The sequence below is a fragment of the Trachypithecus francoisi genome, unplaced genomic scaffold, assembly GCF_009764315.1.
Source record: "Trachypithecus francoisi isolate TF-2019V2 unplaced genomic scaffold, Tfra_2.0 Lachesis_group20, whole genome shotgun sequence".
Classification (NCBI taxonomy): Eukaryota; Metazoa; Chordata; class Mammalia; order Primates; family Cercopithecidae; genus Trachypithecus; species Trachypithecus francoisi.
Window position 1 is genome coordinate 23,519,062 of NW_022681466.1, and position 25,745 is coordinate 23,544,806.

Consider the following 25,745-nt stretch of genomic DNA (forward strand, 5'->3'; position numbering starts at 1 on the left):
ACTCTGGCCCGGTTCTCGGTGGTGCGGGAGCTGGCGGTAGCAGCGGCCGCTCTGGTCGGCGGACGTGCTGCCGAGTAGTCCCGGAAGCGAAGCAGCGATGGCGGAGAGTCCGACTGAGGAGGCGGCGACGGCGGGCGCCGGGGCGGCGGGCCCCGGGGCGAGCGGCGTTGCTGGTGTTGTTGGCGTTAGCGGCAGCGGCGGCGGGTTTGGGCCGCCTTTCCTGCCGGATGTGTGGGCGGCGGCAGCGGCAGCGGGCGGGGCCGGGAGCCCGGGGAGCGGCCTGGCTCCGCTGCCCGGGCTCCCGCCCTCGGCCGCTGCCCACGGGGCCGCGCTGCTTAGCCACTGGGACCCCACGCTCAGCTCCGACTGGGACGGCGAGCGCACCGCGCCGCAGTGTCTACTCCGGATCAAGCGGTGAGCCGGGGTTTTTCCTCCCCCAGCCCCGAGCTCCGGGGCTCGACCTTCCCCGCCCCCCACCCTTTCCCACTACAACTCACCCCCCACCCGCTGCGCTGCCCTGGCGGCGGCACACCTCCACGACCCAAATCTTGCCAGCTCCGGGCGTCGGGATCCAAGTCCCTTCTCCCCCCCCCCCCAGCCCCACAAGCACCAACCCCCGCCTCGTGTGCCCAGATCCGACCCCGCCCCTCGACAACCTCCCGTGAGCCCTCCGTCTTCATTCCGGCCACCTTCCCCCACCCCTCCCACCTCCGGGTGGAAACCCGACCCTTTCGCGCTTCAGTAACACCCCCTCCCGCCTTCGGCGCCGCCCCTATTTCCCCTTCCCCACCCCAACCTTGCTAGATGCTGCCCGCAGGCCCCACCCATCGGTCCCCTGTCTTCTCTGGAGCCCCGTTCCTAACACAGACGAACTTATCTTCCTTTGCCCTGCCTCTGACTCGAGCCAGCCTTTGTTTTTATCCTCTGTTTTCCTCAGATTCCCTCCACACAGTCCTTTCCCCAGGTCTAGATCGCCTCCCTCACCCGAATCTTTCCTTGAACCCCTTTTCCACTGTCCCAAAGCTGTCCCCTCTTACGCCTCTTCCAGAAACACAGGCTACCTCCCCCCACTTCCCCAGTGCCACTCTGGATTGTAATATCCCACTCAGGAGCTTCTTCCTTGTATTTTCCCTCCCCCCACTCCCCACCCTTTCTGGATCATCTGTTTTACTTTTATGAAGCAAATATACTCAATTCAAATATAGGAACAAAGGCCTAAGTCCTTTCTGTGCTTATTTCTTGGGTGACTGATTTTAGATCCTATCATTTAGTGGATAATGTTTTCCAAAAGCACGTAGAATAGTACTTATCGCATAAGAAAAGGGCAGTACTCTTTAGCTGCTATTAATCCTGAAACATGTTTGACTTCTCCCCATGCCCCCATCGTAGGCATCTTCATTTAGGTGTTATTCCCCATGTTCCACGTCCTTTCACATGTCACTGTGTCTACTTTTTCAAGGTTGTAATAAAAATTAATACAATGTGTATAAAGTACCTGGCACAGTGCCTGACACAGGAGGTGAACTCTGGAGGGGTTGCCACCTCTTACTGAAACTCAGCACTCAACTCTTTTCCTCCTTCAGCTATTTCAGTCATCCAATTAGCTGACATACCTTTGAGTTTGGCCAATACTTCTTTGCTCTGCTCTGTCGGCTGTTTGCCCTTTTTATGTCCCTACCCACCCTAGCAAGTCCCTAGACTTTTCCCCACCTAGAATGTTTTCTTTAGCCCCTTACTCTCAACGGGTCATTCCAGTTGGTGAGATATGACTCAGAAATCTTCTCATCTCCTATAGAAGTCCACATGTCACCTTCCAGATGGGAGATTCCCAGTGCTTTCTGAGGGTGCCTCCCCAGCCTGAAGAGATCTCTACCCTTAGTCCCCTGGGCAGGAAGACCACCATGATATATGAGAGTCTTACTCCCTGCTGGCTGGCTTGCTTCATACAATCCCCTTACCAACAAGAGTCCACTGTATAGTTAATAGAATTAGTTTTTTAGTGGAGTTGATGATGCCTTTCCAGTTACTAAAAAATCTTCATTTAGCATTCAGCTGTAGTACCTGAGAATCATGGAGGTGGGGAGTGAATGAATTGCCATGTGGGAGGAAGTGAGAGTAAGTGGAAAGTGGCTTTTCCAGGCTGACATTTGATGCCATTGGGATCTCTGATTTTTTTTTTCCCCTCTCCCTCCCCTCCCCCTGAGGAAACAATGTCCTTTTGATAATTGCTCTCTGCCTGCCTGAGAAGTACTCAGCTGGGATTTCTCAGCCAACAAGACAGTACAAACACTTGCGGTACCAAGCACCACTTTCTCAAACCCTGGCCTCATTGAGGTGATAACAACTGTCCCGCTCAAGGGATTCCCCCTTTCCCCACCTTCCTCACTCCTTCCCCCACCTCCTCTTGGTGTTATACAGGGATATCATGTCCATTTATAAGGAGCCTCCTCCAGGAATGTTCGTTGTACCTGATACTGTTGACATGACTAAGGTATGTAACTTGATGGGAGTTTGGGGGTTTTTGGGAAATCGGGGGCCATAAGGTTGGAAAAGCCTAAAAGAGATTGTTCAGCTCACCTCTCTGATTACACAGATGAAGAAATCAAGACCCCAGGAGAGTAAATGGCTTGTCCAAGGTCACATAGTGAGGTGGAGCAGCGCTTTGAAGAGGTGTCTGTTATTAGTGTACCCATAGGTACTGATTGGCTTGGAAAATCCCAGTTCATGTCTGTTGTCGCAGCTTGACTATCGGGCTCTCTTTCACTCTCAAAAGTGCTCCTGTTTGGATAATAAATTACATGGTCACCCTATCCATTGTACTACCCAGCTCTTCCCCCATCCCATTACTCTTGACATTAACTATGGTACTATAAATCAGATGTAAGGAAGGTTGAGATAGGGCAAGCTTGACTGAAGTGTTTGTGGTTAAAGGACTTTGTTCAGGATCCTGTCCTTACTGGTTGCGTTTGAATATCCCTTCCACCCCAAAGAGTATACCTCTCTTGTCCTCCACACAGAGAGAAAGCTTAGTACATAATGTCACATTTCTCTAGCATAGATACCTAGGCTTTTCTGTCACTGAGTGCTCTACCCACAGAAGTGCAGTTGCACTTAAACTGATGTTGAAAGAAACCAGATTTCCTAAACCTAATGCCGTTTAACTAAAACACATAATTTTCTTACGGTAAATTTCTTACAGTAAAAATTCAGATTTTGTATTGTTGGTGTATCTTTTTTTGTTGTTTTAAGTAGATTTCCCTTGATACTTATTTTTTTCTTTTTATGTGATTGGAAATGTTTTTCCTGGGACATCTTGTCCTCAGTCAAGTACCAGTGTTAACAGCCTAGTACCTGGGGTCCCAGAGTTGATGCCATGTTGAGACCAGTTGAGTTTACTATTCCAAGTGACTGAGAACCAGAATATGACCTAGGGTCTTGCCAGGAGGGCAAGGTGGGAACTATAGACTTAGGCATTGGATTGCCACATCCTTTTCCTTTTGCTATTCAAATTCTTAGCAGACCTGAATGCTTAGGAGCCTTTGTAGAAGAAGAAATATGACTGAATCAGTTCAGGTTTTCCTCCCTTCAGGGAGGGAAATCCTGTTATAGAATTATGGTTTGAGGGGGAAGAGAATTGTGTCATTTTCAGGGCAGCTGATTTGTTGTTTTTTTAAAACCAACAGTATTGGGGAAAGTTCTGGGGACGGTCTAATGGCTCTGAGTGGACCCTGAGTCTTGTGCTGCCTGAGCCACATCCTCCACAATAGATTTGATCCTCTGCAGAGGAAGCAAGCAGATATCCTAGGCATCCATCACACCCCCTAACTCTGCTCTGTTGGTGGCATAGGGCTGTGGCCTCCAATCCCTTTCCTCGTCTCCTTTCATCGTACTTTCCCTTCGTGCCACATAAATGTAGGTTGGGGTTGCATCATATGTATGTTTGCCCTGGGCAAATCCAAACATATATTCAGTCAAAATCTGTGTTGATTTCTTAAAATTAAAAATGCTAGGATTATATTTTATAGATAAGCATATTATATTTTTGCACAGTGGTGTTTTATCCATTATATGTAACACTGATCAGGGAGGTCTGCACACACACACACAAAAAACATGCTTTAAGAGAGTTTTAAGGGATACTTGAGTGATTTTGACTAGGTTCAGTTTTTGCCTTGGGCTCTAACTTTAGAAGTAACCCTGAGTAAGATGTCATTCCACTGTAATGAGATTTCTTAAAATTTCAAACCTACATATTAGTATGAGTGAATACAAGATGTTCCTTCTGCATGGTGAGGATGTAGAACATGTGTACCAGATTATGGGCTCTGCTTCTGGTATGGGTAGTAGGTGGAGGGTAGCTAGGAGGGGTTGGGGTGGGTCGTCACCTCACAATTTTGAGATGGGGTTTTATTTTGCAGATTCATGCATTGATCACAGGCCCATTTGACACTCCTTATGAAGGGGGTTTCTTCCTGTTCGTGTTTCGGTGTCCGCCCGACTATCCCATCCACCCACCTCGGGTCAAACTGATGACAACGGGCAATAACACAGTGAGGTTTAACCCCAACTTCTACCGCAATGGGAAAGTCTGCTTGAGTATTCTAGGGTAAGAGGAGACTTTTAAGTAGCCAAGTTGGTTGTTAGCAGATAATTACTCTAGGTCAGCCTTTACCAACCAGAGTCCCTCATCTGAACTACAGAATACAGAAAATGATTGAGTGACTCTTCTCAAATCTCCTCAGGATGGTATGTGACTAGTATCATTCTAGATGCAGAGGGAAGAAGTTAATTTATTACAGTGGAAACCTTTGAGAAGTGGTTCTCCAAGAGAGTGGCCCCGAGCATCTGGGAACTTGTAGCCGAGCACTTTCTGGGACCCTACATTAGACCTGCAAAAGAAATTCTGGGGTTGGGGCCAAAAATCTGGTTTTTTTGGTGGTTGTTTTTTGTTTGTTTGTTTTGAGGCAGAGTCTTGCTCTGTTGCCAGACTGGGGTGCAAGTGGTGCGATCTCGGCTCACTGCAACCTCTGCCTCCCAGATTCAAGCGATTCTCCTGCCTTGGTCTCCCGAGTAGCTGGGACTGCAGGTGTGCGCCACCACACCCAGCTAATTTTTGTATTTTTAGTAGAGACGGGGTTTCACCATGTTGGCCAGGATGGTCTCGATCTCCTGACCTCATCATCCACTCACTTTGGCCTCCCAAAGTGCTGGGGTTACAGGTGTGAGCCACCACGCCCGGCCCAGTAATCTGTTTTTTACAAGCTCTCCAGATGATTGTGCTGCATACTCCAGTTTCAGAACCACTCTCCTGGGGTATTAAGGCCTTATTTTCTCTCCTGAACAGGTTGAGAAAGGCTGCAGGTCTGTGCCATTCAAGATTTGGGGTGTCTTAATTTGAGTCTCACGATAAGTTGCTTTGAAGACAGTGGCGGCGGCGGCGGTGGTGGTGGTGGTGGTGATCATTACGATTTCGTTTTCTTTTGTTTCTTTGTTTTTTTTTTTTTGTTTTTGGTAGAGGCGGGTGTCTCACTATGTTGCCCAGGCTGGTCTTGAATTCTTGTCCTCAAGCAGTCCTCCTGTTGTAGCTCCCAAAGCACTGGGGTTATAGGCATGAGCCTCCATGCTTGACCTGATTATAGTATTTTAACAATGACAAATGTCTGAGATTGGAAATCTTTCTGTTTTTTTTTTTTTTTTGAGACGGAGTCTCGCTCTGTCCCCCAGGCTGGAGTGCAGTGGCACAATCTTGGCTCACTGCAAGCTCCGCCTCCCGGGTTCCTGCTATTCTCCTGCCTCAGCCTCCCCAGTAGCTGGGACTACAGGTGCCTGCCACCGTGCCCGGCTAATTTTTTGTATTTTTAGTAGAGATGGGGTTTCACTGTGTTAGCCAGGATGGTCTCGATCTCCTGACCTCGTGATCCACCTACCTCGGCCTCCCAGTGGAAATCATATTATATATGAAATGAGTTTCTAGTGCATCTTCTTTCTGGATGCTTCTGAGGTTTTGCTTCATAGAGTTCCCATTTTAGTTGCCTTTGGGGTCTGAAAACTCAGTGTGGACATGTCTTCTAGCATATTTTGGATTGGTCTTTTTATAGTGGTCTGAACTTCTCTGGGGCAGAGAACACGTGCAGGTTGAAGTTGAGAAAGTACCCCCAAACTGATGATTCTGTTTTCCTGCTATCCAACATGTTTCCAGGTTTGTGTGAGGGAAGGGCAGCATTTGAAATAAACTTAGACATGATTCATTTTTGTAGAACTTGCTCAGATCCAGGGATATGTTCTGCTGTGATTTTGGCAGTGAAGAAGTCCTTTAAAGGAGGCTGTCCTTAAAGAAGTACTTTAAAGGGTACCTAATTAACTGTCTTTGCTAGTAGGCTAAAACCCATGATGGTAAAGAAATTTAGTCATTGCTTCTGTATGAAGTTTGTTCATGAAAGCATGTCTCAGAGTAGGCTCTCCCTCATTGGGTCAATATAAAACTCTTTTGAGATACCAACGACAGGACAGTGGGGTAAAAGTAGTAGAAGTGTGTTAGGTAGACAAGGAAAAGCTGTCCTGAAATTGAAAATTTGCTGTAAAGAATCACAGAGCAGAAAATTCAGCCAGGTGTGGTGGCTCACACCTGTAATCCTAGCACTTTGGGAGGCTGAGGCGGGTGGATCACCTGAGGTCAGGAGTTTGAGACCAGCCTGGCCTGGCGAAACCCTGTCTCTACTAAAAATACAAAAATTAGCCAGGCATGGTGGCGCGTGCCTCTAGTCCCAGCTACTCTGGAGACTGAGGCATGAGAATTGCTTGAACCTGGGAGGCAGAGGTTGCAGTGAGCCAAGATCACGCCACTGCACTCCAGCCTGGGTGACAGAGGGAGACTTTGTCTCAAAAAAAGAAAGAAAAGAAAATTCTTAGGTGTTCCTAGTTGATTGTAGTAGCTTCATCAGCCTTGTTTCTTTTTTCCCCTCTCTACCTAGAAAACAATGTTGGGCTGACTCACTGACTAAATAAATTTAATGAGAGTTGACACTGTTGTAAAGCTTCAGAGAGGGGTAGGTCTAGAGTTTCTGGGGAAGCAAAGCTGAAAAGAGAGAGGACTTAAGAGCAGCCCCCAGTGAAGTTACCATTAGGCATTACTCACTTGGGCTTTCCTCAGGTACCGCAGGGAAAGGGAAGTGGGCAATCAACTTGAACAAGCCAGTCCTGGCTTAGGTTGTGTTTGGCTTCCAGCTCCAGTGCCATCTCTTCAATTAATTGAGCTAAAAATAAATGTCATTAACATCCAAGCTGCCCACTCCCCCTAATACTTGGATAGGTTTAAGAAAGAGAGGAGCAATTTTGGTATTTGATGTTTTCCATATATTATTTTCACACCTTCCACTGTCTGGAAGCACACTCTTCCTGTCCTTTGGTAGAGTTATGTAGTCTTAAGAGAATTTGACAGTCCTTGGGGGTTTGATACAAAACTGGATCCCCAATAGCCCCACCACATGGCCTCTAACCAGATGACTTCAGTCACCTGTTTGCCTCTGTGTTCAACTTCTCTCCCCCCTCACTAACTCCATCACCACCCATAAATGAGCTCTTTGAGATCCACAGAGATTAACATTTAGACAACTTTTGGAGCTAATTGCTTACCTAATTTCTTTTGTTTTGATTGTCATAACTGTTTCTAGTACAAAGAAAATCCCTTCAAAGTTACATAGCTTGCTTTTACCTATTCTTTTGCCCCCCTTGATATGAGGATTAGGCAATTGACTGATTTCTGCTGAAATCAGAACATGAGCATGAGACAGAGGCTGGGAAATTCCAGAATATTAATAGTGAAAGAGAAATTTATGGTGAGTCACTTATGGTGGTGTTGCCGGGCCCCAGGGTACTTGTTCCCTGTTCTTTCTCTGCCTCACCCTCCCTTCCTTCTGATGTGTTTACAGTACATGGACTGGACCTGCCTGGAGCCCAGCCCAGAGCATCTCCTCCGTGCTCATCTCTATCCAGTCCCTGATGACTGAGAACCCCTATCACAATGAGCCTGGCTTTGAACAGGTAAGTCCAGATGAGCCTGGCTCTGGGGAGTAGACTAGTGTTTTTGGTTGGTTGGTTGGTTGGTTATTTTGTTTTGTTTTGTTTTTTGTTTGTTTGTTTGTTTTTTCTGAGACAGAGTCTTGCTCTGTCACCTAGGCTGGAGTGCAGTGGTGCAATCTCGGCTCACTGCAACTTCCACCTCCCAGGTTCAAGCCATTCTGTCTCAGCCTCCCAAATCGCTGGGAGTACAGGTGTGCACCACCACACCTGGCTAATTTTTGTATTTTTAGTAGAGACGGGGTTTCACCATATTGGCCAGGTTGGTCTCAAACTCCCATCCTGGTGATCCGCCTGCCTCGGCCTCCCAAAGTGCTGGGATTATAGACGTGAGCCACCATGTCCGGCCAGAATAGTGTTTTAAGAGATCTGCGGCCGGGCGCGGTGGCTCAAGCCTGTAATCCCAGCACTTTGGGAGGCCGAGACGGGCGGATCACGAGGTCAGGAGATCAAGACCATCCTGGCTAACATGGTGAAACCCCGTCTCTACTAAAAATAAATACAAAAAAACTAGCCGAGCGAGGTGGCGGGCGCCTGTAGTCCCAGCTACTCAGGAGGCTGAGGCAGGAGAATGGCGTGAACCCGGGAGGCGGAGCTTGCAGTGAACTGAGATCCGGCCACCGCGCTCCAGCCTGGGCAACAGAGCGAGACTCCGTCTCAAAAAAAAAAAAAAAAAAAAAGAGATCTGCTTGGGAGGTTTTTTGTTTTGTTTTGTTTTGGACCTAGCACAGCCCCATGTACTACAGTTGTTGCTATAGGAAAAAAAGGCAATTGACGTGTTTTTTAGTAATGAAATTTTTTGCCGGCTATGGTGGCTCATGCCTGTAATCCCAGCACTTTGGGAGGCTGAGGCAGGCAGGTGGATCACCTGAGGTCAGCAGTTTGAGACCAGCCTGGCCAACCTGGTAAAACCCCGACTCTACTAAAAATTAACTGGTCGGAAGTTTGAGACCAGCCTGGCGAACATGGTGAAAACCTGTCTCTACTAAAAATAATAAATTAGCTGGGCGTGGTCGCTTGAACCCTGGAGGCAGAGGTTGCAGTGAGCTGAGATCACGCCATTGCACTCCAGCCTGGGCGACAAGCGAAACTCCGTCCTCCCTGCTCCCCAAAAAATAATAATAATGAAATTTTTTATTTGTGACAGTTACAATAAGTATGTGACTTGGATTCCTTTACAACAGGGAAGTCAGTGGACTCAATTGGAAATTAATTCTGAGCCTGCTTTGGGGGTTGTGGCATCTAGTGGGTTCTGTGTGCCTGTATCCTCAGCATCCGCTGAAGTTACTCTATAGGGACTACTGTTCAGCCAGCTGTTCTTCTGGAGTTATGAAGGACTGTTGCCTGCAGAGCCAAAGGAGTCATTAGGAGTCCTGGGCAAGACTTTTTGAGTTAACGGTGCCAATGAGAAGGTGGAGAAAACTCACATTTTTCCAAGAGCATGCTCTGTGCTGGACACTACTGAGTTTTTTTATGTAATTTCTTGTTTAACCTTCATACTATGTGAGGTTAAATATTGTTATTCCCGTTTTCAAGTGAAATAATGTTGCCTCAGAGAGGTTAATTAACTTTCACAAGGACACAGTTCAAGATAGGACCCCAGACTTACATTGGAGCCCAAGTTCTCCCACTATTCCGATGTGCCTTCCTGAATTACTCATGAGCACGGGAAAAAGTTACAGTGATAGTCCCAAAAGAAAATGATTCCAGATAGGTGATTAGAACAGCTTAATTAATTAATTAATTTATTTATTAAGACAGAGTTTTATTCTTGTTACCCAGGCTGGAGTGTAATGGTGCAATCTTGGCTCATAGCAACCTCTGCCTCCCAGGTTCAAGTGATTCTTCTGCCTCAGCCGCCCGAGTAGCTGGGATTACAGGCACATACCACCATGCCTGACTAATTTTTTGTATTTGTAGTAGAGAAGGGGTTTCACCATGTTGGCCAGGCTGGTCTCGAATTCCTGACCTCAGGTGATCCACTCGCCTCGGCCTCCAAAAGTGCTGGGATTACAGGTGTGAGCTACCATGCCTGGCCAGCTTAATTTATTTTTAAACTACTACAGATGACACCAACTTTGATTATTTCTCTGTAGACCTGAACAAAGGATAACAAAATACCTTTCAAAAATGAAAAAAAAAATTTTTTTTGAGACAGAGTCTCACTCGCTCAGACTGGAGTGCAGTGGCTTGATCTTGGCTCCACTTCCCGGGGTCAAGCAGTTCTGCCACAGCCTCCCGAGTAGCTAGGACTACAAGCACACACCACCACGCCTGGCTAATTTTTGTATTTTTAGTAGAAATGGCGTTTCACCATGTTGGCCGGGCTAGTCTCGAACTCCTGACCTTAGGTGATCAGCCTGCCTCAGCGTCACAAAGTGGTGGGATCACAGGCGTGAACCACCGAGTCTGTCTTCAAAAGTTAACTAAAATTATTTCCTAATCCATCCTTTCTCCAAACAGTCATTTCAGGAGGAGATTCTAATTGAAATAGACCTCATGCCGGGCGCGGTGGCTCAAGCCTGTAATCCCAGCACTTTGGGAGGCCGAGACGGGCGGATCACGAGGTCAGGAGATCGAGACCATCCTGGCTAACACGGTGAAACCCCGTCTCTACTAAAAATACAAAAAAACTAGCCGGGCGAGGTGGCGGGCGCCTGTAGTCTCAGCTACTCGGGTGGCTGAGGCAGGAGAATGGCGTGAACCCAGGAGGCGGAGCTTGCAGTGAGCTGAGATCTGGCCACCGCACTCCAGCCTGGGCTACAGAGCAAGACTCTGTCTCAAAAAAAAAAAAAAAAAAAGAAATAGACCTCATTAGCAGGAGCTGATTTGTAGGTCTTGTCTTTTTTTTTTTTTGGAGGCAGGCTCTCGTTCTGTCACCCAGGCTGGAGTGCAGTGGTGTGATCTCAGCTCAGTGCAACCTCTGCCTCCCAGGTTCAAGCGATTGTAGTGCCTCAGCCTTCCTAAAGTAGCTGGGATTACAGGCACACACCACAACGCCTGGCTGATTTTTGTATTTGTAGTAGAGATGGGGTTTCGCCATGTTGGCCAAGCTTGTGTTGAACTCCTGGCCTCAAGCAGTCTGCCCACGTCAGCCTCCCAAAGTGCTGGGATTACAGGTGTGAGCCACCCTGCCCAGCCTTGTGTTTTTTATTTTTTACTTCTACAATGACTTGCAGTTGTTTTTATTTTGTATTTTATTTATTTATTTACAAGCACGCACCACCACACCCAGCTAATTTTTATATTTTTAGTAGAGACGGAGTTTCACTATTTTGGCCAGGCTGGTCTCCAACTCCTGACCTCGTGATCCACCTGTCTCGGCCTCCCAAAGTGCTGGGATTATAGGTGTGAGCTACCGCGCCTGGCCCATCAGCTGCTTTTATCAGAGGCCACGGCTCTAATTGACTGGGGTTGGTGGTAAGAGGAGAAGAGCACAGGAAAAAGTAAAGAAGAGGAGACTGTACTCCCCTTCCATTCACACCATAGTGAGACCCTGTTTATATTGGCTTTCTAGACCAAAGTTGAAGTTTATCTTTTGAAAGTTTTAAGTTCTTGGCTGGGCACGGTGGCTCAAGCCTGTAATCCCAGCATTTTGGGAGGCCGAGGCGGGCGGATCACGAGGTCAGGAGATCAAGACCCTCCTGGCTAACACGGTGAAACCCCGTCTCTACTAAAAATACAAAAACACTAGCCGGGCGCGGTGGCGGGCGCCTGTAGTCCCAGCAGGAGGCTGAGGCGGGAGAATGGCGGGAACCCGGGAGGCGGAGCTTGCAGTGAGCCGAGATCGCGCCACTGCACTCCAGCCTGGGCGACACAGCGAGACTCCGTCTCAAAAAAAAAAAAAGTTTTAAGTTCTGCTTCTGATAGAGTTATTTCTAATTTTACTATTTCTTTGAGACAAAGTCTTGTTCTGTCACCCAGGCTGGAGTACAGTGGCACAGTCATAGCTCACTGAAGCCTGGAACTCCTGGGCTCTAGCCATCCTCTTGCCTCAGCCTCCTGAGTAGCTGGGACGACAGGTGCACACCACCAATGCCCAGCTAATTTTTGTATTTTTTATAGAGACGGGATCTCACCATGTTGCCGATGCTGATCCTGAACTTCTGAACTCAAGCAATCCGCCTGCATTGGCTTCCCAAAGTGTCGGAAGTACAGGCATGAGCCATCGGGCCCAGCCCTACTTCTGATTTATAATAATTGGTTCAATGATGGTGGGACCCTAGAGACATATAACAGGTAAAGGGGTTAACCAGGAAGCATCCTTTACTTGTTGATGCCTAAAGGTTTTCCACACTGAGACTCTTTACTTCATTTATACCTTTTTGTCCCACCATCATTCTTTCTTTTTTTTTCTGCCCCTAAAAAGACAAGTGTTTCCCAGCCTGGGCAACCTAGTGAGACCTTGTCTCTACCGAAAAAAAAAAAAATAGCTGGGCATTATGACATGCATCTTGAGTCCCAGCTACTTGGGAAGCTGAGGAGAGGAGCATCGCTTGAGCCCAGGAATTCAAGGCAGCAGTAACCTCTGATCATGCCACCACTTTCCAGCCTGGACGACAAAGCAAGAGCCCGCCTCTTAAAAATTTTTAAAATAGAAGACAAATAAGCCGGGTGCAGTGGCTCATATCTGTAATCCCAGCGCTTTGGGAGGCTGAGGCGGGTGGATTACCTGAGGTCAGGCGTTCAGGACCAGCCTGGCCAACATGGTGAAACCCTGTCTCTACTAAAAAATACAAAAATTAGCTGGGCATGGTAGCGGGCACCTACAATCCCAGCTACTTGGAAGGCTGAGACAGGAAAATTGCTGGAACCCAGGAGGCGGAGATTGCAGTGAGCTGAGATCGTGCCATTGCACTCTAACCTGGGCGACGAGCAAAACTCAAAAAACAAATAAATAATAAAAAATAAAAACTTGGGACCTGCTGTGGTGACTAATGTCTTTAGTCCCAGCTACTCAGGAGGCCGAAGTGGGAGGATTGCTAGAGCCCAGGAGTTCGAGGATCCCTAGAGCCCAGGCGGTCAAGGCTGCAGTTAGCTATGATTGTGCCACTGCATTGCAGCCTGGGCAACTGCAAAGACCCTGTCTCCAAAAAGAAAAACTGAAAAAACAGGATCTTACTTTGTTGTCTAGGCTGGACCCAAACTCCTGGGCTCAAGTGATCCTCACACCTCGGCTTCCTGAGTAGCTGGGACTACTGGTGCATGCCACAAGGCTTAGCAACCCTACCATCATTCTTATGTTTGGTTATTTCCCTTGTAATCTTTACTTGATAGGCCTTTCATTTCACATTCAGGAAAATAATGTGGATCTAGTTTGCTGGTTATAGGCCAAATGACCTGCAACCTGATGGTATATTTGGAGGGTGGTGGGGGTGAATGGTGTCAAAAATAAAGGTGTGGTTGCTCTTCATGGATCTGCCATACAGTGGGAAAGGTATCTTTTTAGTTTGTATGACTGGCTTACATACCCCATACTAATCTTGAAGTCTCTTCCCATTGGCTTTCTTTCTGCTTAAATTTTGGGATACTCTGGCATCTGTTACATTACAGGAGAGACATCCAGGAGACAGCAAAAACTATAATGAATGTATCCGGCACGAGACCATCAGAGTTGCAGTCTGTGACATGATGGAAGGAAAGTGTCCCTGTCCTGAACCCCTACGGTATGTGTCAAGAGGGCTTGCTTGGTATTATTCTTTTGGGGCACTTGCGTAGTTGGCACCTTTGAGGAACTTTGGGGCAGAGACAGTGTTGGGCACCAGAGGGAGATAGAGAAGAAGGAAAGATGTGGTTCCTGCTTTTAAAGAACAAGTGGCTGAGGGTTACCCAAGAGGAAGTTCAGAGAGCTACTCTGTTGGAGAACGCCAAGCCTTTGGGAGAGGCAGTCCACACCCTCAGGGAGTTTCCAGTTTGATGAAGGCTTGGATGTACTTTTCTTCCAGCCAAATGTGTAGAGCACTTCATAATAAACTCATTTCTTAGTGCTAAAGTTTATTTTTATTATTATTATTATTTTTTTTTTTTTTTTTTTTTTTTTTTTTTTTTTTTTGAGACGGAGTCTCACTCTGTCGCCCAGGCTGGAGTGCAGTGGCCGGATCTCAGCTCACTGCAAGCTCCGCCTCCCGGGTTTACGCCATTCTCTCGCCTCAGCCTCCCGAGTAGCTGGGACTACAGGCGCCCGCCATCTCGCCCGGCTAATTTTTTGTATATTTTAGTAGAGACGGGGTTTCACCGTGTTAGCCAGGATGGTCTCGATCTGCTGACCTCGTGATCCGCCCGTCTCGGCCTCCCAAAGTGCTGGGATTACAGGCTTGAGCCACCGCGCCCGGCCTATTTTTTTATTTTTTATTTTTTTGAGATGGAGTCTCGCTCTGTCGCCCAGGCTGGAGTGCAGTGGCCGGATCTCAGCTCACTGCAAGCCCTGCCTCCCGGGTTTACGCCATTCTCCTGCCTTAGTCTCCTGAGTACCTGGGACTACAGGTGCCCGCCACCTCACCTTGCTGGTTTTTTGTGTTTTTTTAGTAGAGATGGGGTTTCACCGTGTTAGCCAGGATGGTCTCGATCTTCTGACCTCGTGATCCGCCCGTCTCGGCCTCCCAAAGTGCTGGGATTACAGGCTTGAGCCACTGTGCCTGGCCTGAAGTTTATTTTTAAGTGCCAAAACTGGATGAGCAATGTCAGGGTTAGATAAATAAACTTCTAGGAGAATTTTGAGTAGGGTTTGCGATTAGGGATGGCCGATGAAAAACAATTGAGCTGAAGCAAGTCATGAGTTGAAGTTGGGATTCAAATGGTGAGTACTGGCCTGGTGGTGGCTCATACCTATAATCCTAGTGCTTTGGGAGGCTGAGGAGGCAGGATCACTTGAGCCCAGGAGTTTGAGACCATCCTGGGCAACATAGGGAGACCCCATCTCTACAAAAATTTAAAAATTAGCCAGGTGTGATGGCATGCTCCTGCAGTCACAGCCACTCAGGAGGCTGAGGTGGGAGGATTGCTTGAGCCTAGGAGGTTGAGACTGCAGTGAGCTGTGATCACACCACTGTACCCCAGCCTGGGTAACAGCAAGACCCTGTCTCAAAAAGAAAACAAATGGTGAATATTTACAGTCACTCTCATAATTCCCAACGTGTCGGGGAAGTCAACCACAGGCAATTAGATGTTCCTTTTTCCATTTTCCATTTAAAGATCCTTGTAGAGGCAGGGCATGGTGACTCACGCCTGTAATCCTAGCACTTTGACTGGCCAAGGAGGGCAGATCACGAGGTCAGAAGTTCAACACCAGCCTGACCAACATGCTGAAACCCCATCTTTACTAAAAATACAAAAATTACCTGGGTGTGTTGGCACGCACCTGTAATCCCAGCTACTCAGGAGGCTGAGGCGTGAGAATCACTTGAACCCGGGAGGTGGAGGTTGCAGTGAGCCAAGATTGTGCCACTGCACTCCAGCCTGGGCAAAAGAGCGAGACTCAGTCTCAAAAAACTTAAAAAATAAAAAATAAAATAAAAAGATCTTTGTAGAAAACAGATTTGGACTTGGGAATGGTAGGTGTTTAATTTGGCATTAAGGTTAGGTAAGGAGGCCAGGCGTGGTGGTTCACACCTGTAATCCCAGCACTTTGGGAGGCAACGCAGGCGGATCACTTGAGGTTAGGAGTTCCTGACCAGCCTGACCAACATGGTGAAACCCCATATCTACTAAAAACAAAAATTAGCCAGGCGTGGTGGCACATGTCTGTAATCCCTGCTACTCAGGAGGCTGAGGCAGGAGAATTGCATGAACGCAAGAGGCAGAGGTCATAGGGAGCTGAGATTGCGCCACTGCACTCCAGCCTGGGTGACAGAGCAAGACTCCATCTGGGGAAAAAAAAAAAAAGGTTAGGTGAGGAAGGGGTGACCTGTACCCCTAGGTTTCTGACTTAACTTTTCTGCTTGTTTTCCAGAGGGGTGATGGAAAAGTCCTTTCTGGAGTATTATGACTTCTATGAGGTGGCCTGCAAAGATCGCCTGCACCTTCAAGGCCAAACTATGCAGGTAATACAACCCCTGCTGCTAATTGTAGAAGCCCTACAGCTGGCCATTGTTCATTTGCCTCTACTGGCAAAAGTGTGCTTTTGCTTCCAATAAGAACTCAGGGCTGGGCGCGGTGGCTCAAGCCTGTAATCCCAGCACTTTGGGAGGCCGAGACGGGCGGATCACGAGGTCAGGAGATCGAGACCATCCTGGCTAACACGGTGAAACCCCATCTCTACTAAAAAAATACAAAAAACTAGCCGGGCGAGGTGGCGGGCGCCTGTAGTCCCAGCTACTCGGGAGGCTGAGGCAGGAGAATGGCGTAAACCCAGGAGGCGGAGCTTGCAGTGAGCTGAGATCCGGCCACTGCACTCCAGCCTGGGCGACAGAGCGAGACTCCGTCTCAACAACAACAACGAAAAAAAAAAAAAAAAAAGAACTCAGAATTTGGGCTTGTTTTAAGGAAGGAGGCTATCATTGACCAAATTGTAGATAGACAGGTGCAGTGGCTCATGCCTGTACTCTCAGCACTTTGGGAGGCAAAGGTGGGCAGATCTCTCGAGGCCAGTAATCCAAGACCAGCCTGGCCAACATGGTGAAACCCCATCTCTACTAAAAAGACAAAAATTACCCAGTCTTGATGGCTCATGCCTGTAATGCCAGCTACTTGGGAAGCTGAGGGATGAGAAATGCTTAAACCTGGGAGGCAGAGGTTGCAGTAAACTGAGATAGCACTACTGCACTCTAGCCTGGGCAGCAGGACAAGATTTCTGTCTCCAGAAAAAACAATAACAACAACAAAAAAACATTATTGATAGACTAATGTAAACTTTACCACCTGGTTGATAAGAAGATGAGAATTCTCCTGTCCTGGAGAATCAGTTCTGTGTGTTTGGATCATCTTACTGGTGGTCTTGCTTAGAAACGGGAGACTTGTGGGGCCCGGCACAGTGGCTCACACCTGTAATCCCAGTACTTTGGTAGGCCGAGGCAGACAGATCACCTGAGGTCAAGAGTTTGAGACCAGCCTGGCCAACATGGTGAAATCCTGCCTCTACTAAAAATAGAATAAGCCAGATGTGGTGGTTCATGCCTGTAATCCCAGCTACTTGGGAAGCTGAGGCACAAGAATTGCTTGAACGCAGGAGGCGGAGGTTGCAGTGAGCCAAGATCACGTTGCACTCCAGCCTTGGCAACAGAGCCAGACTCCACCTCAAAAAAAAAAAAAAATGGGTGACTTGGATAATTGACTTAAGATTTCTTTTTTTTTTTTTTTTTTTGAGACGGAGTCTTGCTTTGCCACCCAGGCTGGAGTGCAGTGGCCGGATCTCAGCTCACTGCAAGCTCCGCCTCCCGGGTTTACGCCATTCTCCTGCCTCAGCCTCCTGAGTAGCTGGGACTACAGGCACCCGCCACCTCGCCCGGCTAGTTTTTTGTATTTTTTTAAGTAGAGACAGGGTTTCACCGTATTAGCCAGGATGGTCTCGATCTCCTGACCTCGTGATCCGCCCGTCTCGGCCTCCCAAAGTGCTGGGATTACAGGCTTGAGCCACCGCGCCCGGCCGACTTAAGATTTCTTAAGGCTCTCTCCAGCTTTCATACTACGTCTATTCACCCACCCAGCACCAACAGCAGTGGGAGGAGATGACTTATTCTCTCCAGTGCTACTTATAAATGGTAGTTTTCCCTTCCTTCCTTCAAGGACTTTCCACCCACCTGTCTCATTTAAGCACAAAGGGCAGGGTTGGCTTAGGGCTAAGTTGTCTCCTAAAGCCTTTTTGAGAGTATCTCAATGACATATGTCCTAGTTTGTTCCCCATCAGGAATTCTAATTGCTGGTGTCCAACAGCATTAGCGATATCAGTGTGTAAAGGAAAAACAACTGGTGATGAGGGATGGGAAGGAGGACAGCATCTGGGCAGAAGGAGAATTAGAGGAGTTGGAGCCACGGATGAAAGAAGATTTGTAGAATTGACAGCTGCATAGATAAATGTGGAGCTCAGTCATGAGGGAGTTAACTTTCATGAATGAGAAGTGCAGGCTGTAGTCCCAGTGACTGTGACTAGCACCCACTGTCATCGCACTCAGGATGAGGGTAATGTGTGGGCAGAAGTGTGGAAGGAGTTTTTGTGAGAGAGGCAAACAATGTGAGAGGGAAAGTTGTGTACCTTTTGGGGGCTGTTGCACTACTTTGCTGCTTAAGTCCCTATATAGTATTTTAAACTCTTTTTTATACCATCCACTCAACTAGTTGTTTTTGAGACTTTGGGGACAATTAAACCTTTCTGTAAAATGTTTAGGGATCTTTAATCTAGAATGAGAAGGACTAACATCAAGGCTAGGTGGCCCTGGAGCAATGCCCAGAAACCTGGACAGGAATGGAGTGACGAGTCCCTGGGGAGGAGTACAGGTGCTTATCTGAAAGTCAGAACTCTTGAGTTCTAGACCTGCCTGTGACCTTAGAAAAGCAAATTGCCTTTTTTGAGTACAGAGAATAAAGGGCAACTTTTACTTTCTGTGGTTTTTATGAGGTTAATTAAAAACATAGGTATACTTAGTAATTATAATTCTGGTCTTGAATTTCTCTTCCCTATCTATCTCACCCTTACTGTCCCTTCTTCCGGATATTGGTTTGCTTTTGAGGAATACCAATACATATTCACTCTAGCCCAAGCTACACCTATTTGGAGCAGTAAGGGTGTCTTTTTTTTTTTTTTTTTTTTGGAGACAGTTTCACTCTTGTTGCCCAGGCTGGAGTGTAATGGTGGGGTCTCGATCTCAGCTCACTGCAACCTCCACCTCCCAGGTTCAAGTGATCCTCCTGCCTCAGCCTCCCAAGTAGCTGGGATTACAGGCATGCTTCACCATGCCCGGCTAATTTTGTATTTTTAGTAGAGACGGAGTTTCACCTTGTTGTTCAGGCTGGTCTGAAACTGCCAACCTCAGGGAATCTGCCCTCCTCGGCCTCCCAAAGTGCTGGCATTACAGGCATGAGCCACCGCGCCTGGCCTAGGTGTCAAAAATATTTTTAAGCAAAGGTTATTTTGTCTGCTGTTTGGGACTGCCTATGCTGTTAGGCCTTCCTGCTCCCGTGGCTCAGAAGTTGAGCTTGCATTTCACATGAACCCGAAGCTGCTTTCTCTAGGATCAGCCACCCAGACTTGAATCTTCTATCCCCTTGTCTCCTTTCCCCCATAGGACCCTTTTGGAGAGAAGCGGGGCCACTTTGACTACCAGTCCCTCTTGATGCGCCTGGGACTGATTCGTCAGAAAGTGCTGGAGAGGCTCCATAATGAGAATGCAGAAATGGACTCTGATAGCAGCTCATCTGGGACAGAGACAGACCTTCACGGGAGCCTGAGGGTTTAGACCCTGCTCCCATCTCCCCTTTCCCCCAACTCAAGAGTCCCAGCAGAATTCCTTCCCCCCACCCCAGGGATGGAGAGGCACTGTGTATCTCCCTCCAGACTCGAAGTCATCCTGCAAGATGGCGAGAACCAAGCAAGCTCGGATCCCAGGGTGTGGGAGTGGGGGGCCTGTTCCCGGTCTGACCTTCTTGGCACTGGAGCATCTGGGGCGACGTTCATCTGTTCATCCCATATCAGGGGCCAAGGTACTTTTACAGGAGCACCTAGAGCGAGGGCCTCTGGCAAAAACAAAACAACCAACACACCTCTCCACAGGGCCAGCTCCTTAGGGATAAGTAGAAGATGGAAATTGCAATTCCAAGAGGGAGTGTGCCCAAATGATTTATGGGGATACCTGGAAGGGAGCTTGGGGTGGGGGCTGTCTGTGACACTTAAGCAGTCTGGGTGGTTGTCTATTTGTCTGTCTTCAGTCTTGAAGCAGGGCTTCCCAATGCCCTTTTCCTCCCTGCCTGCCTTCCCCCATTATTTCCCACAGGCCAGCATAATTTTGTTTTTCCTAATTTATAGTCACTGTTCTAGACAGACCAAAGAAAAGGAACAGTGGTGGAGTCTAGGCTGCTGATCAGTAAGCTTTACCTAGCACCTGAGCACCTTTCTCCCCTCCCCCCTTTCCTCACCCTTTTCTAGATGTAAGACAGAAGGTAAATGTGACTGGGACTTAACCAAGGTCTTGGTAAAGCCTGCAGAGGCACCATAAGAAGCTGAAAATACTGTTCGTTCCCACAATCACTGATTTGAAAAGTTCCCGGCACAGGCAGCTGCTGTGTATATGGGATTAGAGCCACTACATAGAATAGTCTTACAGATTTTCATAAATACTAGTCACAATGAGGGTATTTCTTTTGAGGGTGGAGTAAGTGGGAGACTGATGCTAGTCCTTGTATTTTGTTGGGCTGTCCTTGTGTATTTTCACCCCAGCCTGTAGTCCTCACTTCAGCCCCAGGGGTTTGTGGGGAGCAAGGGTAGCCAATGGCAGAGGGAATTGGGGCTGGGGCTCTGGAGGCTCCTCCCCTTCTTTCTCCTTCCGCCTCCCCTCTGCCCCCAGATGCTCATGACTCTGATGGGTGTTTGCCTGGCTGTGTTGCTTCTCTGTATTTAGCTGCAGTGATCCTTTAGCTGGTTGGCTCAGAAAAAAATGTGCTTTAGGTGCCCTGTAATCCTGGGCATCAAGGGAATCCATCCTTCCCCTTTTTGATATGTTCTCCCAATACTTCCAGATTTATTGTTATGGCTCCCAGTGGGTATTGGCAATTCTTGTGATGCAGGGCCTCAGTCAGTGTCTAACCATGCATAAGGGAGAGGATAGTGTGTACCTGCCCTGCCCGCTGCTATGAAGGTCTCTGGCTTGTGGATCATGGGACTCCCCTTGGAGGATCTGTGCAAAGGGGGGCTGGGCACAAAGGAGAATGTCCTACCTGGGAGGGCAGGAAGCAAAGGAACTGGACAGGGATTGGTGGGCTTGGGGAACGGAAGTTTATCTTGGATACCCATGAAGAGGCTGGGTCTCTTCACATGAAGATTGAAAAGGGACCCTGCTTCCAATTTCCCTCTTCCATTCCTCGAGCTACTCCAGGGCTTAGAAAAATGCCCTTGGACTGTGGGTCCAGTGTTGTCTGTCATCCATTTAAGTGTTCCCACTTTCAAGTGACAATCCTCTCCTTGGCCCTGCCATAGGGCAGAGCATGTCTGGCATAGCAGCCTGACTTTTATGCCCTAATCTTGAGGAAATATATGCACAGGAGTCAAAGAGATGTCTTTATATCTGACTGTACATAAATGAAGTTTTCTTTTTTTTTTTTTTCCTTTTTGGTGCAATAAAAGTTTGTTTTGGCAGAAGGAAGAAGTGCCTGTGGGCATGGGAGGGCTTGTGTAAAGGAGGAATGGGATCATCTTGGTAACTACACCTCACCGAGGCCTGGAACTGTTAGGGAGAAGGAAAGTGCTGTGAATTGTCTGGAAGCCAAAGACTTGCATAACATGGTGGAAGGGCGGGACCGGGTGAGGAGAGCAGGACAAGTTTTCTCATTGGAAATGGGGTTCATTTTTTAAGGCTTTGGCAGTCAGTGACATCTTAGTTTCAGCGGCTTCCAAAGACCTATTCCAGAACTTGGAGTGAGCATGTCCTACAAAGACAGGCAGAGGTAGAGATGGGCCCAGGCTATATCCTGCTAAAGGGTCTCAGTATGGAAAAACCATTGAGTTCAGATTTCCAGTACGGTAGCACTTTTTAAGGATCTTAGCCTTTAGATCGTAACGACTTTGGGAGCCTTAAACAACTCTGGCCTCTTCCCTCATCACTTCTACTTGCTGTAGGAGATTCTTGCTTTCTGTTGCAGAAGCTTTTACTCTTGGCTGACCATGTGTGTAGAAAAATGTCTACGCACAGTATGTGCTGCCATTCTGTACTGTGCAGTGATACATGAAGGCATGGGCTCGGGTTAATGGGCCTAGGCTCCAGCTTTGGCTCAGCTGAAGCTGGCGGCCCCTGGCAAATTACTTTGATTCAATCACCTGTGACGCTGAAGGCTGCCTACTTGGTGAAATTTAAGTGAGCTGTATATAAAATGGGACAGGGTAGGTGTTCAGTAAATGACTCCCTTTCCCACTACTGAGGCTAGAGGGACCTGGCAATCTAGTACAGGAGGGTGAGAAAGCTAGTAGGGAATTTGAGAAACTAGAACATTCCCTAACTATTGTTTGAGTCCCCTCAGAGTCCATTGTTTTCTTTCCTTCAATTTAGCCACGATTGGACATTGACTTCTATTTCCTTCACATTCACAGCTAACTTTGTCATAACCTAGAGCCTCTACAGAGGAAGCCAGAAGAAGCTGAAAGAGTGAATAGTATTTACTGGTCCATTAGGACCAGCTAGTTTGAGATAAGGAACATTTTATTAAAAACGTTTGAATTAGCATAGGCTGTAACCTATGTCTCATAGCTACAAAGACTAGACAGGCCAGGAAACAACCTGCATTCCAGGCCCAGCTCTTCCATGAACTTGCAGATGACTTGCACAAATCATTTTATATGTGCTTGCCGTTTTCTGTGTTAATCAGATTATCCTTACTGAATGAGCAAGGTTTTCTCCAATAAAGATGCAATGTGAAGGCACTTTTCAAAAATAAAAGAATGGGGGAAGAAAGAAAAACTTGGAACGTTTTTCTATTTTTTTTTTTATAAACAAAACTACCCAGGTTTATTTGCCCTCCTCCTCCTCCCTGCCTGCTGCTGTGTGCCGTTCCACACGCAGTCAGGGGAGGGCTTCTCTGGCCTCTTCAGCTGTAATCTCCTGGGAATAGAGGTCAGTGAAGAGAGCTGGCAGCCAGTAGTGGGCCTCCCCTGGGGCCTGTAAGTCCAGCCACGCCAACCCTTCCTTCAGCAGGTGTTCCTGGAGGGAAAAGGGAAGAAGAGCAGTTTGAGAACAGGGAGGTTCCGTAGACAAAGGGTAGGTAAGCAACCCCCAAACCTATTTTGCCTTCAGTGAGGTTTTCAAACTAAATCTACTAAGTGCCTTCAAACATTGACACAACCAACTAAATGAGCTGTTTGGCCTTGGCCTTTGCCTGAATGTGAAAAATGCTACGAAGTCATTTAACTTGTGCTGCTGAGGAAGAGGGGTAAGCCTAGCATAGTGGGATATAGTGGAAAGAATACATGGCTACAGAAATATTTGCAGTATGGCCTTCAGCAAATCACTGCCTCCATTTTCCCAGAAACAACACAGAGATCACTGTTTAGCTACCTTTGAGTTAACTTACACCAGGTAACAAACATAATTGACCATACTTACGCAAGAATAGACTCAGTTCCTAGAGCTGGAAATATGCTCAAAATGGATTGGTTCTGTACGGTATCATTAGGTAGATAAATACATTATCCCCATTTTACAGATGAAATGGAAGGTTTAGACAGTTGAATTGCTTGGATAAGGAAAAAAGGTACTGAAGCCAGAGTTCTTACATTGCTCCCTCTTATCATCATTCATTCATCAGTACCACGAAATGTGTATGTATAAAGCTAGAGTATATACTATGCAATATAATGCTTAGTGGATAATTACAGATATGTAATTAACATAGTTAATAATTCCCATCACTGTGCTAACAGTGTTAATTTCAGTAGAAACTACATTCATCTCCTGACCAGTCCAGGCTCAGCATGTTCAGGAGAGAGAGTGTCAGTTCCCCAAGTAGCAGGGGCAGCCTGGTATTGTGTGCACACCAGAGTTAGGAACCTGCCTTCCTGAGTTCTACCTTCTTGGTAGCATGAAGAGAAGTGCTGGGCTTCCTTCTAGCATGGCAGCAATAGCCTTCAAGGCAGAAGGCCAGCAAAGCAATCCTGAAGCTCCTGCCTTTGTGAAACCCACATCCTCCCAACTGGGGCCTGTCTTTTCTGGACTGTTCGAAAGTTGCATACCAGCACTTGCCGCGCTCTCTCGGTCTCCCATTTAAGACTGGCTTTGATCTCACTGACAGTCACGTAGCCATTCTTCTGAAGGAAGGAGGAATGGGGATTTAATCAGTTAAAGAGTGCACCTTCCCTTAGAACCCAGGACCTGCCCAGGAACAACAGACTTATCCAGACAGGAGGAAAAGCTGTCAAGCATGAGAGAACACAGAAAATGTTTAAAGGTTCCAGCGGGGAGAGAGACAAGTGACTTTCAGCATGACAGAGGTAGGTTGGTGGGTTCAATCTTAAAAGTGGAGTCCAGGCCGGGCACGGTGGCTCATGCTTGTGATCCTAGCACTTTGGGAGGCTGAGGTGGGGGGATCACCTGAAGTCAGGAGTTCGAGACCAGCTTTGCCAACATGGTGAAACTCCATCTCTACTAAAAATACAAAAATTAGCCGGCATGGTGGCACATGCCTGTCGTCCCAGCTACTCGGGAGGCTGAAGCAGGAGAATAGTTGGAACCTGAGAGGTGGAGGCTGCAGTGAGCCAGAGATTGCGCCACTGCATGCCAGTCTGGGTGACAGAGTGAGACTCCACCCCCAAAAAAAAAAGTGAGTCCCTTGTACTAACATGTTAAGTTAGACTTCTGCAAAGCACTCTAGAGCATGACAAGGGAAGATTCTGAACAATTAACTGATAGGAAGAAGAATCATAAACTGCTAATAATCTCCATTATTTAAATATTCAGCCCTTGCCCTGCCTCATTCTACTCATCCTCCAATACAGAAAAGCCCCTCCCTTATTTAGTTCTGTTTTACATTATAAAGAAAACTGGGCCAGGCGAGGTGGCTCACGCCTATAATCCCAGAACTTTGGGAGGCCAAGGCGGGCACATCACCTGAGGTCGGGAGTTCGAGACCAGCCTGGCCAACATGGAGAAACCTCATCTCTACTAAAAATACAAAATTAGCTGGGCATGGTGGCACACGCCTGTAATCCCAGCTACTTGGGAGGCTGAGGCAGGAGAATCACTTGAGCCCAGGAGGCTGAGATCGTAGTGAGCCAATATTGCGCGATTGCACTTCGACCTGGGCAACGAGTGAAACTCCATCTCAAAAATAATAAAGAAAACTGAACATATCTACCCTAAATACTTGATGGGGATTTGGGGGAAGATGGCATATGCTTAAGGCATGATGAGGGACAGAGGCATGGCAAACAAGACTTTTCAAAATCTGTTTTTGAAGAATCCATAAAGTAGTTTCAAAAGACATAGAAGAGTCTGGCTACCCAAAGAAATCTAGTTAGTTGTCTGCATGTCTGTCTACCTAACTAGACTGTAAGCTCCTTGAGAGCAGGAATTTTATTCCTATCTTTATATGCCCCACAGCCTGGCCCAGTGCTTTGCACTGTAGCTGCTCAATAAATGTCTGCTGAACAAGAACAGGCCTGACTAGTTCATCCATTGGGTAGTCTCAGCAAAAGACCTGCATAATGGGGAGCAGGAGCTCAGAACTGCTGACAGCCTTGCATCCCAGACTGTCCCTTGCACACACACACACACTCGAAGGTGCACCAGTACCTCTGCCAGCTGTAGCACCACGGTGTGATCCATATTGAGCTCAGCTGGAACAGACTGAATGAGGTAAGTGCCGCCCACAGGGATGATGCCGAAGCCAGTGCCAAGTGCCTTTAGTTTCTTGATGGCTCTGATCAGGTCGTCTCTGAGGTGAGGAAGAGTTGCTTAACGACCCTTGGCAGATCAGACCTAACAACACAGTTTCAGCTCTGCCCTGGGCAGGACACTGACAGAAAATTTAAAAGACTGCAC

At 47.5% G+C, this 25,745-nt stretch overlaps 2 protein-coding genes across 4 annotated transcripts in view; one reads left to right on the forward strand and one right to left on the reverse strand.

Moving 5' to 3' along the window:
* On the forward strand, positions 1-21,358 carry UBE2Z (ubiquitin conjugating enzyme E2 Z). Its single transcript, XM_033183366.1, has 7 exons — positions 1-414; positions 2,419-2,491; positions 4,419-4,606; positions 7,929-8,040; positions 13,630-13,742; positions 16,025-16,115; positions 19,293-21,358. The coding sequence occupies exons 1-7, from the start codon at positions 98-100 to the stop codon at positions 19,461-19,463; spliced, it is 1,065 nt and encodes a 354-aa protein (XP_033039257.1). The 5' UTR covers positions 1-97; the 3' UTR covers positions 19,464-21,358.
* Positions 21,310-25,745, reverse strand: part of SNF8 (SNF8 subunit of ESCRT-II) — a 16,590-nt gene continuing 12,154 nt past the window's right edge. The window contains exons 6-8 of one of the 3 annotated variants that reach the window (XM_033183368.1): positions 25,497-25,638; positions 23,939-24,010; positions 21,310-22,910 (exon numbers count right to left, since the gene is read on the reverse strand). In XM_033183368.1, coding sequence (XP_033039259.1) covers positions 22,773-22,910; positions 23,939-24,010; positions 25,497-25,638 — 352 coding nt within the window. In that variant the 3' untranslated portion in view covers positions 21,310-22,772. Of the gene's footprint in view, positions 22,911-23,938; positions 24,014-25,496; positions 25,639-25,745 lie in introns of all 3 variants that reach the window. The other 2 variants (XM_033183367.1, XM_033183369.1) reach the window with 2 other exon arrangements.